The sequence below is a fragment of the Pristiophorus japonicus genome, chromosome 4, assembly GCF_044704955.1.
Source record: "Pristiophorus japonicus isolate sPriJap1 chromosome 4, sPriJap1.hap1, whole genome shotgun sequence".
NCBI lineage: Eukaryota > Metazoa > Chordata > Chondrichthyes > Pristiophoridae > Pristiophorus > Pristiophorus japonicus.
Window position 1 is genome coordinate 254115744 of NC_091980.1, and position 15150 is coordinate 254130893.

At 47.0% G+C, this 15150-nt stretch overlaps 1 protein-coding gene across 1 annotated transcript in view; it reads right to left on the reverse strand.

The window, feature by feature from the left end:
- The window catches only part of amn (amnion associated transmembrane protein), a 60201-nt gene extending 46296 nt beyond the window's left edge, over nucleotides 1–13905 (reverse strand). Inside the window, exons 1-3 of the mRNA XM_070877922.1 lie at nucleotides 13704–13905; nucleotides 1857–1975; nucleotides 1718–1762 (exon numbers count right to left, since the gene is read on the reverse strand). Coding sequence (XP_070734023.1) covers nucleotides 1718–1762; nucleotides 1857–1975; nucleotides 13704–13905 — 366 coding nt within the window. The remainder of the gene's footprint in view (nucleotides 1–1717; nucleotides 1763–1856; nucleotides 1976–13703) is intronic.
- Nucleotides 13906–15150: the final 1245 nt, after the last annotated feature.

Here is a 15150-nt window from a genome sequence, read left to right on the forward strand (position 1 = left end):
CCTCATAGCATTTAAAAACGACTTCAATAACTTGAAGTGCTGTAACCTACCAGGCTACGGACCAAGAGCTGGAAAGTGGGATGAGACTGGATAGCTCTTTTTCGGCCAGCACAGACTTGATGGGCCGAATGGCCTCCTTCTTTGCCACAAATTTCTATGATTCTAGGTGGCAACATCTTGCCCATTGCTAACGCCTTCCCGTCTGGCCATACTTTCCAGCACCTGCCCCGTCCAAACCACGGTGGCAGTATGGCTCTCGTTACCAAATCACTCTTTGGTCTCTTCCCCCTAAATCTCTAATACTTCTCTTCGTTTGAGCATCTTGCCTTGTTTCACAACTTTCTCCTCTCCTTTAAAATCCTTATTCTCTACAACCCACCAAGCTCTGCCTGGAGTTAGATAAATGTAAAATTGTCATCTGATTGGCTGCTGAATAGTCATTAATTCCCATGCCTCGTACAAGCTCTGATTTCAACCTTCCTTGCGTACAGATCCTGCCTACAGCTGCTGTAATGAGTGATCCAGTGAGTATCATGTTGTAATATAGACCTTGGACTAAGCCGTCGTCTTAGCTTTCCATCCTGTCATTCAGCCAGAACTTGCTGAGCTGTTTAAAACTCATTTCAAGTTTAATTAAAAAGGTGTGGTTTGGTTCAATTGAATTCAAACTCAGCACATCTAATGTAAATGTAGCAAACCTGTTTTGTGTCGTTCTCTTCAGCTCAACTGCAAATTGAACCATGGGCAAAATGCGGAAATATTTCCACATCATAATAAAAAACTCAATAAAGGCCTCTCCAAAACAGAATACCAGTAAAACGCGTTGTATCCTTGATGCAATTGTCACATGCTGGGCGAGGGGAAGATTAGTATTGAATTTTAATTGTGGAACTATCAGCACAAGTAGCAGCTTGCCATAGGGATTTTATTTAAACTTCGATAATTTTACTGAGCAATTGTAGTAAACTTTATAAATTAAATGCCATTCCCCACCTCCAATAAATATTAAGCATCCAAAGTATAGCCATTTTACTTTGGACAGGCTCAGGTGAGTTGACAAAGAGTAAGGCTCCACAGCTTGCAATTGCTCAGAATTTGAGATTTATTAGACAATCTTGCTGAGAGGGATCAAGGATAGCTGGCATGTGAAATGGAAATGTCTCAATCATGTAGTAAGAGATGTGCTTTTGGAGGTAGAATATCGGAAGTTTTGCGAGCTATGGGCTATATCTGACCTGGGGAGTATTTTTTATGCCAACACTGGATGCAAAATGTGGAAATGTTCAATTCCTCGGCACAAATTTGATGAACTTTGAAAAGTAAATGAAATGGGAAAAAAATAAAAACAAATATGGTTCAGTTGTTAGAAAATAATTTTGAAATAGTTATTGCAACGTCTTTCTTCACGCCCCACGCTCTCTGTTAAGCTACCCATTTGCTATTAGGTATGTCAGATTGTTCAGTTGTATATTGATGGACTAATGCTGTGAATTCCAACAGTGATTCTTCCAATCAGCTGCATTAACCTCAGTGGAAACCCTGTTTACACATACATAACTTCAGCAATCATGTTATCTATGAGAATAAATACCCCAAACTACACAACACGTTAACACTTATTGAAATAGTGCTTGTTTTGCCAGTGCTAAAAAGCACACTTGAATCTAACCATTTCCTTTACAAAGGTCTCTTTACAAAAATACTAAATTATTCTTACCATTTCCATCAAATCCAGCGGTGATTGCACAAAAACAGAAAAACTCTGCAAGAAAACAGTAAGGTTAAAAAGTAAGTTTATTTGTCACACTGTAAATATAAAATACAAAGAAAACAAAGACAATCGTACTCTAACATACCTTATCTCTGGGAAATTGGACTCGGTCATTTTTACAAGGAATTCTCCCTTTGTCCCAGTTTGTGACATTGTTGAAGTTGGTGTCAGGAATCCATTGTCTGTACAAAGCACCCGCAACATCTTTAATAAAAGTATTGAGAGATAATTGAAATAAAACCAGTAGAACGAAGAAGGCAGGAGCAGGCAATTAGGCTCACTCACTGGGTAAGGTCAGAGTAGGAGCAGGTCTATATAGCAGTTCACACCTGGTGTGGTAGTAGAATTTACAAACATCATGAAGATAAGATGAAGGAGACCATCTGGCCCATTGAGTTCATCTTTGTACATAACAGAAAATTCCCTCCATCACAGCACTTTACCTCCGTTATGCTACCTGGAAGCCCATCCCATTCTTGTTTCCCAAGATGAATTGTAAACTTACTTTTTTAACCAGGTTGTTCCTATGTCCCCTTGTCCTGCAGTCATGGGTTAACGGAACAGTGCTCAGGTTAAAGGTCTTCGATTCCACTTTATGTGCATGAATTTCCACAGCTGTTTTCCCGCTCACTCCCAATAACTTAGAATCACATAACGGTTACAGCACAGGAGGAGGCCATTTGGCTCGTTGAGCCTGTGCGTAATCTCTGCAAGAACACTTCAGCTAGTCCCGCTCCCCCACCCATAGTCCTGCATTGTTTATTCCTTCAGGTACTTATCCAATTCCCTTTTGAAGGCCACGATTGAGTCTGCCTACACCACCCTTTCAGGCAGTGCATTCTAGATCCTAGCCACTCGATGCGTAAAACAGTTTTTCCTCATGTAGCCTTTGATTCTTTTGCCAATCACCTTAAATGTGTGTCCTCTGGTTCTCGAATCTTCCGCCAATGGGAACATTTCTATCTATCTAATCTGTCTAGACCCCTCAATATTTTGAGCAGCCCTATCAAATTTCCTCTCAACCTTCTCTGCTCGAAGGAGAACAATCCTAGCTTCTCTAGTCTATCCACAGAACTGAAGTCCCTGGAACTATTCTCATAAACCTGTTCTGCACCTTCTCTAAGGCATTCACATCCTTCCTAACCAGTGCTTTATAAAGGATCATCATAACTTCCTTGCTTTTGTACTCTATGCATCTATGAAGCCCAGGATTCCATATGTGTTGTGTATCTGTAAAGCATGCACTCCCATGATCCGCCACCAGGGAGCGCATCCCCTGAAGTCCCAAGGGATCCCAGCATCCCTTGGGAGCACTGTATATAAGCCGGCCCTGAAGGCCTGTTCCTCACACTGGAGTGTCTTAATAAAGACTGAGATCACTGTTACTTTAACCTCCCTGTGTGCAGCCTCATCTGTGTTAGGAACACAATAACTGGCGATGAGTATACGAATCCAACGCAAAGATGCAGCAAATTGTGGGCATCCTTGAAAAGTTCTCGGAGGGTGAGGACTGGGAAGCCTATGTCGAACGACTAGACCAGTACTTTGTAACAAACGAGCTGGACGGAGAAGGAAGCGCTGCAAAAAAGAGACCGGTCCTCCTCACAGTCTGCGGGGCACCGACCTACAGCCTCATGAAGAATCTTCTAGCTCCAGTGAAACCCATCGATAAGTCATATGAGGAGCTGTGTACACTGGTTCGGGAGCATCTTAACCCGAGGGAGAGCGTGCTGATGGCGAGGTATCGGTTCTACACGTGTCAGCGATCTGAAGGTCAGGAAGTGGCGAGCTACGTCACCGAGCTAAGGCGACTTGCAGGACAATGTGAGATTGATGGCTACCTGGAGCAAATGCTCAGCGACTTTTTTGTACTGGGCATTGGCCACGAGACCATCCTACGAAAACTTTTGACTGCAGAGACACTGACCCTCAGTAAGGCCAATGCGATAGCACAGGCGTTTATGTCCACCAGTGATAACACCAAACAAATCTCTCAGCACACAAGTGCCAGTAATGTTCATAAATTAACCGGAACTGTGTTTGCGAGCAAAAATGTACAGGGCAGAACCCACGAGATTGCAACTGCCAGCAGGCCTCAGGTGACCCAGATGGCTCAGAGTCCGCAACAAAGGATGAATGCAAGGCAATTTACATCTTGTTGGCGTTGTGGAGGCTTCCATTCAGCCTATTCATGCCGCTTCAAAGGGTATGTTTGCAAGGGCTGTGGAACAATGGGGCACCTCCAATGAGCTTGCAGACGAACTGCAAGCTCTGCAAAACCTGCTAACCACCACGTGGTAGAGGAAAGATCGGTCCATGGTGGATCAAAGCAATTTCGAGCCTCAGAGAGAGGAGGCAGATGCTGAAGTACACAAGGTGCACACATTTTTGACGAAATGTCCACCTATAATGCTAAATGTAAAATTGAATGGCTTACCCGTAGCCAATCCATCATGAGTAAAAAGATGTTTGAGAGACTGTGGTGCAACAAGGCACTCAGACCAGCCCTGAGCCCCATCCACACGAAACTGAGAACGTACACCAAAGAGCTTATCACTGTCCTGGGCAGCACCATGGTCAAGGTCACCTAAGAGGGCACGGTGCACGAATTGCCACTCTGGATTGTCCCGTTCGATGGTCCCACACTGCTTGGAAGGAGCTGGCTGGGCAAAATCCGCTGGAACTGGGATGACATCCGAGCACTATCACATGTCAATGAGGCCTCATGTACCCAGGTTCTTAACAAATTCCCTTCCCTTTTTGAGCCAGGCATTGGAACTTTTCCAGGGCGAAGGTACGGATCCACTTGGTCCCAGAGGCATGACCCATTCACCACAAGGTGTGAGCAGTACCTCACATGATGAGGGAGAGAGTGGAAATCGAGCTGGACAGGCTGCAATGCGAGGGCATCATCTCCCCAGTGGAATTCAGCAAGTGAGCCAGCCCGATTGTTCCAGTCCTCAAAAGTGATGGCACGGTCAGGATTTGCGGCGATTATAAAGTAACTATTAATCGTTTCTCGCTACAGGACCAATACCCGCTACCTAAGGCAGACGACCTATTTGCGACGCTGGCAGGAGGCAAGACATTCACCAAGCTCGACCTGACTTCGGCCTACATGACGCAGGAGCTGGAGGAGTCTTCAAAGGGCCTCACCTGCATCAACATGCACAAGGGACTGTTCATCTACAATAGATGCCCATTTGGAATTCCGTCGGCTGCAGCGATCTTCCAGAGAAACAAACAGAGCCTACTCAAGTCGGTACCACGCACGGTGGTTTTTCAGGACGACATATTGGTCACAGGTCGGGACACCATCGAGCATCTACAAAACCTGGAGGAGGTCCTCAGCGACTGGATCACGTAGGGCTGTGGCTGAAGAGGTCGAAATGCGACTTCATGGCAACAGAAGGAGTTTTTGGGGAGAAAGATCACGACGGATAGCATTCAGCCCACAGACGCCATGACAGAGGCTATCAGGAACGCGCCCAGGCCACAGAACGTCACGGAGCTGCGGTCGTTCCTGGGACTCCTCAACTACTTTGGTAACTTCCTACTGGGGTTAAGCACCCTCTTGTGTTATTGCATAAAGGTGAGAACTGGGTATGGGGAAAAAAACCAAGTAATTGCTTTTGAGAAAGCCAGAAATATTTTATGCTCCATCAAGCTGCTTGTATTGTACAACCCATGTAAAAGACTTGTGCTAGCATATGATGCATCGTCGTACGGAGTCGGGTGTGTATTACAACAAGCTAATGTTGCAGGGAAGTTGCAACCTGTCGCCTATGCTTCCAGGAGCTTGTCTAAGGTTGAGCGGGCCTACAGCATGATTGAGAAAGAGGCATTAGCGTGTGTGTTCGGGGTAAAGAAAATGCATCAGTACCTGTTTGGCCTCAAATTTGAGTTGGAAACCGATCACAAGCCCCTGCCCTGCAGCGCATTTGGAAAGCAGTGACAGGATCGGACCAAGTCGGCATGGATTTATGAAAGGGAAATCATGCTTGACGAATCTTCTGGAATTTTTTGAGGATGTAACTAGCAGAGTGGACAAGGGAGAACCAGTGTATGTGGCGTATTTGGATTTTCAAAAGGCTTTTGACAAGGTCCCGCACAAGAGATTGGTGTGCAAAATCAAAGCGGATGGTATTGGGGGTAATATACTGACGTGGATAGGGAATGGGTTGGCAGACAGGAAGCAGAGAGTCGGGATAAACGGGTCCTTTTCAGAATGGCAGGCAGTGACTAGTGGAATGCCGCAGGGCTCAGTGCTGGGACTCTAGCTCTTTACAATATACATTAACGATTTAGATGAAGGAATTGAGTGTAATATCTCCAAGTTTGCGGATGACACTAAACTGGGTGGCGGTGTGAGCTGTGAGGAGGATGCTAAGAGGCTGCAGGGTGACTTGGACAGGTTAGGTGAGTGGGCAAATGCATGGCAGATGCAATATAATGTGGATAAATGTGAGGTTATCCACTTTGGCGGCAAAAACACGAAGGCAGAATATTATCTGAATGGCAGCAGATTAGGAAAAGGGAAGGTGCAACGAGACCTGGGTGTCATGGTTCATCAGTCACTGAAAGTGGGCATGCAGGTACAGCAGGCGGTGAAGAAGGCAAATGGTATGTTGGCCTTCATAGCAAGGGGATTTGAGTATAGGAGTAGGGAGGTCTTACTGCAGTTGTACAGGGCCTTAGTGAGGCCTCACCTGGAATATTGCGTTCAGTTTTGGTCTCCTAATCTAAGGAAGGACGTTCTTGCTATTGAGGGAGTGCAGCGAAGGTTCACCAGACTGACTCCAGGGATGGCTGGACTGTCATATGAGGAGAGACTGGATCAACTGGGCCTTTATTCACTGGCGTTTAGAAGGATGAGAGGGGATTTCATAGAAACGTATAAGATTCTGACGGGACTGGACAGGTTAGATGCGGGAAGAATGTTTCCAATGTTGGGGATGTCCAGAACCAGGGGACATAGTATTAGGATAAGGGGTAGTCCATTTAAGACTGAGATGAGGAGAAACCTCTTCACTCAGAGAGTTGTTAACCTAAGGAATTTCCTGCCGCAGTGAGTTGTTGATGCCAGTTCATTGGATATATTCAAGAGGGAGTTAGATATGGCCCTTATGGCTAAGGGAACAAGGGGTATGGAGAGAAAGCAGGAAAGGGGTACTGAGGGAATGACCAGCCAGGATCTTATTGAATGGCGGTGCAGGCTCGAAGGGCCGAATGGCCTACTCCTGCACCTATTTTCTATGTTTCTATGTTTCTATCCCTGTTCGCTGAAAACAAGGGGATAAATACTAATGCCTCAGCCCGCATACAAAGGTGGCCACTTGCGCTATCAGTTTATAACTATACCATCCACCACAGGCCAGACACTGAGAACTGTGCGGATGCTCTCAGTCCGCTACCATTGCCCACCACGGGGGGTGGAAATGGCGCAGCCCGCAAACTTGTTGATGGTGGCGCAGCCTGCAGAATTGTTGATGGTCATGGAAGCATTTGAAAATGATAAGTCACCTGTCACGGCCCACCAGATTAGGACTTGGACCAGCCAAGATCCTCTGCTGTCCCTAGTAAAAAAAACTGTGTACTGCATGGGAGCTGGGCCAGCATCCCCGTTGAAATGCAAGAGCTAATCAAGCCGTTCCAGCGGCGAAAGGACGAGCTGTCCATTCAGGCAGACTGCCTGTTGTGGGGTAAACGTGTAGTGCTACCCAAAAACGGCAGGGAGACGTTCATCTCGGATCTCCACAGCACACACCCAGGTATAGTAATGATGAAAGCGATAGCCAGATCCCACATGTGGTGGCCCGGTATCGACTCTGACTTAGAGTCCTGTGTACGGCAATGCAGCGTGTGTGCTCAGTTGAGCAATGCGCCCAGAGAGGCACCACTAAGTTTGTGGTCCTGGCCCTCCAGACCATGGTCGAGGATCCATGTCGACTATGCAGGCCTTTTTCTCGGTAAAGTTTTCCTGGTGGTGGTGGATGCTTTTTCAAAATGGATTAAATATAAAATAATGTCAGGAAGCACCGCCACCGCCACCATTGAAAGTCTGAGGGCCATGTTTGCCACCCACGGCCTGCCTGACATACTGGTCAGTGACAACAGGCCATGTTTCACCAGTGCAGAATTTAAAGAATTCATGACCCGCAATGGAATCAAACATGTCACCTCAGCCCCGTTTAAACCAGCCTCCAATGGGCAGGCAGAGCGAGCAGTACAAACCATCAAACAGAGCCTTAAACGAGCCACAGAAGGCTCACTCCAAACCCGCCTGTCCCGGGTACTGCTCAGCTACCGCACGAGACCCCACTCGCTCACAGGGGTGCCCCCGGCTGAGCTACTCATGAAAAGGACACTTGAAACCAGACTCTCGCTGGTTCACCCCAACCTGCATGATCAGGTAGAGAGCAGGCGGCAGCAACAAAATGTAAACGATGGTCGCGCCACTGTGTCACGGGAAATTGATCTGAATGATCCTGTGTAAACTATGGACGTGGTCCCAAGTGAATCGCGGGCACGGTGATAGCTAAAGAAGGGAGCCGGGTGTTTGTAGTCAAACTAGACAATGGACAAATTTGCAGAAAGCACCTGGACCAAACGAGGCTGTGGTTCACAAACTGGCCTGAACAACCCACAGCAGACACCACCTTTTTCAAGTCCACAACACACACCCAAATGATCAATGACACCACACCGGACCAGGAAATCGAACCCATCATGCCCAACAGCCCAGCAAGGCCAGACTCACCCAGCAGCTCTGCAGGGCCAACAACACGCCAGCCCAGCGAGGGCACAGCCAAAACACCAGAACAGACATTTGTACCGAGGCTGTCCACCAGGGAAAGAAAGGCTCCCGACTGCCTCACCTTGTAAATAGTTTTCACTTTGACTTTGGGGGGAGTGATGTTGTGTATCTGTAAAGCATGCACTCCCATGTTCCGCTACCAGGGAATGGATCTCCTGAAGTCCCAAGGGATCCCAGCATCCCTTGGGAGCACTGTATATAAGCCAGCCCCTAAGGCCTGTTCCTCATTCTGGAGTGTCTTAATAAAGACTGAGGTCACTGTTACTTTAACCTCCCTGTGTGCAGTCTCATCTGTATTAGGAACACAATAATATGCTTTTTTAACAGCTTTCCCAACTTGCCCTGCCATCTTCAACGATTTGTGCACATATATCCCCAGGTCTCTCGGTTTATGCACCACCTTTAGGATTGTCCCCTTTAGTTTATATTGCCTCTCCTCGTTCTTCCTACCAAAATGTATCACTTCGCACTTTGCTGCGTTAAATTTCATCTGCTACGTGTCCGTCGAAAAGTACAAACTTCAGGAGAAGAGCTGCGGAAGCCCTTGGAAAACGGTGTAATCAATGAAATGAAAATCGGGTGGGTTACCGCCCAGGCAGTGAAGTTGAAAATTACCCACAGAATGCCCCCACTAGAAACAGTGGTGGAAACAGAATCCATAATAGCTTTTCAAAGGAATGTGGATAAGTATTTTTTTAATAAAAAATGTGGGAGAAGGACAGGGCAGGGACTGAGTGGCCAGCTCTTTCAGAGAGCCAAGACAGACAGACAGAGAAGGGAGAAGGAAAGAGAGAGGGAGAGAGGGAGAGAGAGGGGGAGGGAGGGAGAAGGAGTGAGCAAGGGAGGGAGAAGGAAAGAGAGAGGGAGGGAGGGAGAAGAAAAGAGAGAAGGAGAAGGAAAGAGAGAGGGAAAGAGGGAGAAGGAAGTAGAGGGAGAGAGGGAGAAGGACAGAGGGAGAAGGAAAGAGAGAGGGAGAGAGGGAGAGACAGACAGCGAGAGAGAGAGAGAAACAGTCAGCGAGAGAGAGGGAGACAGCCGTGGCTGTGGTAACACTCTCACCTTTGAGTCAGAAGGTCACGGACTCAAGGCCCGCTCCAGAGACTTGAGCACATAATCTAGGCTGACTCTTCAGTGCAGTACTGAGGCAGTGCTGTACAGTTGAAGGTGCCATCTTTTGGATGAGACATTAAATCAATGTCCCATCTGCCCTCTCAGCTGGATCCTATTACGTATGCAATAAAGGTACAAACTGAGTACTGTTTAACTGAACAAGGTACACTCTTGGCTCTGCTTTATTACGGCCCAAAGTGCCTGACTCACAAAATGGCTGGCCTTTTATACCAGAGCAGCACCATGTGCGTGCTGCTCAGTGGCCTCCAAAAATGACACCATCTGGTGGCTACAAACAGCATGTACATACATGACAATACCCTCCTCTGAGATCTTATCACAGTTTTCACAGGTTGAGACAGTCCGGTGCTTTATACTCCCGGGTTGACCGTCTCAATTCGATTCCAGCCTTGGGTGAATGTGCGGAGTATGTTGAGGCTGGTGGCTGGATGGCTGACTTGTTGGGAGTGGCAGTGGCTATGTCAGGAATTGCAAATCCATTTTTATTGAACAAGTCCGTGATGAAAGTTCCGGGTTCACTGATGACCCTTGAGTCCACTGAAGGCTGCTGGTATGTTGGTTGGTCGTTGACGGTTTCTTCGTCTGACTGCTCTGGCTCGTCTGTGTGCCTCAGCTTTGTTTGATCCATGTGTTTCCTGAAAGTTTGCCCATTCTTGAGCTTAATAACAAATACTCTGTTGTCCTCCTTGGCCATGACCATACCAGCGATCCATTTGGGACCCTGACCATAATTCAACACATATACAGGATCATTAACAGAAATCTCACGCGATACAGTTGCGCAATCGTGGTATCCTTGTTGACTCTGTCTTCTGTATTCAACGTGATTACTTAAATCTGGGTGTAGAAGAGATAACTTGGTCTTAAGTCCTCTTTTCATCATCAGTTCAGCAGGTGAGACCCCTGTGAACGTGTGGGGTTTTGTCCTGTAACTCAGCACTATGCAAGACAAGTGGGTCTGCAGTGACCCTTGGGTTACTCTCCTCATGCTTTGCTTGATAATTTGTACTGCACGTTCTGCTTGCCCGTTGGATGCAAGCTTGAATGGTGCTGACCTTACATGGTTTATGCCATTAAGTTTTACAAATTCCTGAAACTCCTGACTGGTGAAGCACGACCCATTGTCGCTCACCACTATGTCAGGCAGACCATGTGTCGCGAACATGACATTGAGATTCTCTATGGTTGCCATGGATGTACTGGATGACATGATTATGCATTTTATCCACTTTGAATAAGCATCCACCACCACTAAAAACATCATGCCCAGGAAGGAACCTGCAAAATCTACATGGATCCTGGACCAAGGTTTAGATGGCCATGACCACAGACTCAGCAGCAACTCCGCTGGTGCTTTGCTGAGCTGCATGCAGGTGTTGCACTGATGCACGCATGCTTCCAGCTCAGAATCAATTCCTGGCCACTATACATGGGACCTGGCGATGGCCTTCATCATCACTATACCAGGATGTGTGCTGCGTGACTCATGCACAAACTTCGCTTTCCCTTTCTTAGGCATTACAATTCAATTGCCCGACAATATGCAATCTGCTTGAATAGACAGTTCGTCCTTGTGACGAATGTACAGTTAGGCCTCCTCGCACATTTGCTTAGGTATGGCAGACCAATCCCCTTTGAGGATAAATCCCCTTATCATCGATAATATCGGGTCCTGACTGGTCCAGGTCTTAACTTGTTGAGCCATGACAGGGGTACCTTCACTCTCAAAAGCATCCATGATTAACATTAAATCTGCCGGTTGTGGTGTTTCCACCTTCAGTGTGGGCAACGGCAACCGGCTCAAAGCATCGGCACAATTCTCTGTGCCAGGTCTGTGGCGAATTACATAATCATAGGCAGATAATGTCAGCGCGCCCACCTTTGGATGCGGGATGAAGTGTTGGTATTGAGACCTTTGCTCTCGGAAATTAATGAAATGAGCGGCTTGTGATCGGTCTCTAATTCAAACCTCAGACCGAACAGGTATTGATGCACCTTTTTAACACCGTACACACATGCTAAAGCTTCTTTTTCTACCATACTGTAGGCTCTTTTTGCTTTAGACAAACTTTTGGATGCATACGCGACAGGTTGAAGTTTCCCCGCCTCATTGGCTTGTTGTAACACGTAACCAATTCGATATGATGATGCATCATAGGCCAAAACTAAATGTTTACATGGGTCATAATGTACCAGCAGCTTGTTCGAGCAAAGTAGATTGATGGCATTCTCGAAAGTTCTGTCTTGCAATGCGCCCCACACCCAGTTGTTGCCTTTTCTCAATACCATGTGCAGTGGTTCAAGTAAGGTGCTCAATTTAGGTAGGAAGTTACCAAAGTAGTTGAGTAGACCCAGGAACGAACACAGCTCCATCATGTTCTGCGGCTTAGGTACATTTTTGATGGCTTTGGTTTTCACGTCAGTTGGTCTGATGCCATCAGCGGCGATTTCCCTCCCAAGGAATTCGACCTCCGGTGCCATGAAGACGCACTTCGAGTGTTTAAGTCTGAGTCCCACTCTGTCCAAACGCAGTAGAACCTCTTCCAGGTTGTTCAGATGTTCCTTGGAGTCACAACCAGTGATCAGGATGTCATCTTGGAACACGACGGTTCTGGGAACGGACTTCAGTAGACTTTCCATATTCCTCTGGAATATTGCTGCAGCCAAGCGAATTCCAAACGGGCACCTGTGGTAAATAAACAGTCCTTTGTGCGTGTTAATGCACGTAAGTCCCTTCGACGTCTCGACCAATTCCTGCATCATATAGGCTGATGTCAAGTCCATTTTTGTGAACAACTTCCCTCCGGCTAGCGTCGCAAACAAGTCATCAGTCTTCGGTAATGAGTACTGATCTTGTTTCGAAACCCTGTTGATCATAGCCTTGTAGTCTTCACAGATTCTGACTGTGCCATCACTTTTCAGTGCAGGAACAATGGGGCTGGCCCATTCATTAAATTCGACCGGTGATATGATCCCTTCCCACTGGAGTCTATCCAATTCAATTTCGACCTTCTCCCTTATCATATACGGCACTGCCCTAGCTTTATGATGGACGGGTCTTGCATCTGAGTCCACGTGGATCTGCACCTTGACTCCCGTGAAGTTGCCGATACCCAGTTTGAACAGCGAGGGGAACTTGCTCAATAATTGGGCACATGTATCTTCCTCCGATGACAACGCCTTTATGTCGTTCCAGTCGCATCTGATTTTCTCCAACCATCTCCTGCCGAGCAGCATTGGGCCATTGCCTGGAACAATCTACAGCAGTAACTCGTGAACCGCACCGTTATATGACACGTTAATTTGTGCATTGCCAATCATCTTTATCAGTTCTTTGGTGTACATGCGCAGCTTGGCGTTAACAGGGCTCAGCCTGGACCTCACAGTCTTAGTATCCAACAGCTTATAAAATGCCCTCTCGTTCATGAGCGATTGACTCGCCCCAGTTCCATCGATATCAGTATCCCGTTACACTTCACATTATTCAAAATTGGTTTACTCTTGGTTATGAAAGAGTACAGTCCATACACTTTCTCCTCTGGCATCTCGGATTGCGTATCCGGATCCGCGCTAGTCTGACTCTCATCCTCCACGTGGTGTGTCGCAGCTCGCTTGCTCATCTGCGGACACTTGCGCTGGAAATGCCCCACCCTCAGACAGCCTTTGCAATTATATTGCTTAAATCGGCACTGCTGGTGCCGGTGATTTCCCCCACAATGCCAACACGGAGAATTCAGATACATTCCCGCTGGCGGACTTTGGGCAGCCACAGTTTGGCGAACACAGCCAGATAGGCCCTGCCACGTGCCGCTCTGCCGAACGCTGAATCAATCGCATTTACAGTACTTGCCGAAGTTAAGTTCTTCACTATTTGCTTTAGACTCCTGTCCATCGTCATATATGATTGAGCGATCTGGATGGCTCTTTTTAAATCCAACTCCTCCACTGCCAGAAGTTTGTGCAGGATCACCTCGTGGTTGATACCGATAACAAAGAAGTCCCGCATCATGTCTGCCAACACTGTCCAGAACTTGGACGGTCCCGCTAGACGTCTCAGGTCGGCAATGAATTCCGCCACGCTCTGGTACTCCAATCCATTGTGTGTATAAAACCTGTATCTCGAGATGACGATGCCGTCGGCTGGCTTGAGGTGCTCCCGTACCAATGTACACAACTCCTCATACATTTTCTCTGTTGGATCACTAGGCATGAGTAGATTCTTTATCAGACTGTAAATCTTTGAACCGCACAAAGTGAGGAACACGGCCCAGCACCGATCTGCATTGTCGACCCCCTTCATTTTGTTGGCCACGAAGTACTGGTTCAAATGGCTCACAAAGTCTGCCCAATCTTCTCCCTCCATGAACCACTCTAAAAATCCAATCATGCTCATTTTGCAAACAAAGGTTCTTGTATTCTCGTCGCCAAATGTTATGTATGCAATAAAGGTACAAACTGAGCACTGTTTAACTGAACAAGGTACACCCTTGGCTCTGCTTTATTATGGCCCAAAATGCCTGACTCACAAAATGGCTGGCCTTTTATACCAGAGCAGCACCATGTGCGTGCTGCTCAGTGGCCTCCATCAATGACACCATCTGGTGGCTACAAACAGCATGTACATACATGACAGATCCCATGCACAATTTTGAAGACGAGCAGGGCAGTTCTATGCTGTTTCCTGCCAACATTTATCCCTCAACCAACATCTCTAAAGCAGATGATCTGGTCATTTAACTCATTATTGTTTGTGGGACTTTACTGTGTGCAAATTAGCTGCTGCCTTTCCTACATTACAACTGTGACTATACTTCAAAAGTACTTAATTGGCTGTGAAGTGCTTTGTGACGTTCTGAGGTCGTGAAAGGCACTTTAGAAACGCAAGCTCGTTCTTTCTTTAGTTACTTCTCAATTTTCAAATTTTACCTCGGATACTCACTGCCTTAAGCTTATGTGGAAATTTATCAACAGCTATCTAGAAGTCAATGGGGGGAGAAATTCGGTCGCGCCTCTGTTGCAGCGTTAATCCAAGCGGAGCAGTACTTTTAGCACCTTGAAAAAGTTTGCGCCTCCCACCCAGAAATTCAGCAGAATCGGCTGAACGCTAAACCAGCCGTTGCACACCAGAGCTGCGGGTGTGATAACAAAAGTTTGGTCAGTAAATTTTACGGACCCATTGCGTATGCGCCAAGTTCCGATTCAGACCCCGGAAGAATCCGAGTTTTAAAGGCGCGGCAAGGTAAGTTAGCACATGAGCAGCTCCAGCTCCACTGTGTCTTCAGAGTGCGAAAATGGAGGAGCAAGGAGGATTACAGTTATCTCCCCGCTTCTCGCCCACTGCTCTTGATGCCTTGCTGGAGGCAGTGGAGAGTCGCTGGAATGCCCTCCAGCCTGGAGGGGGACGAAGGCCATCGCTCCAACAGATTCTACC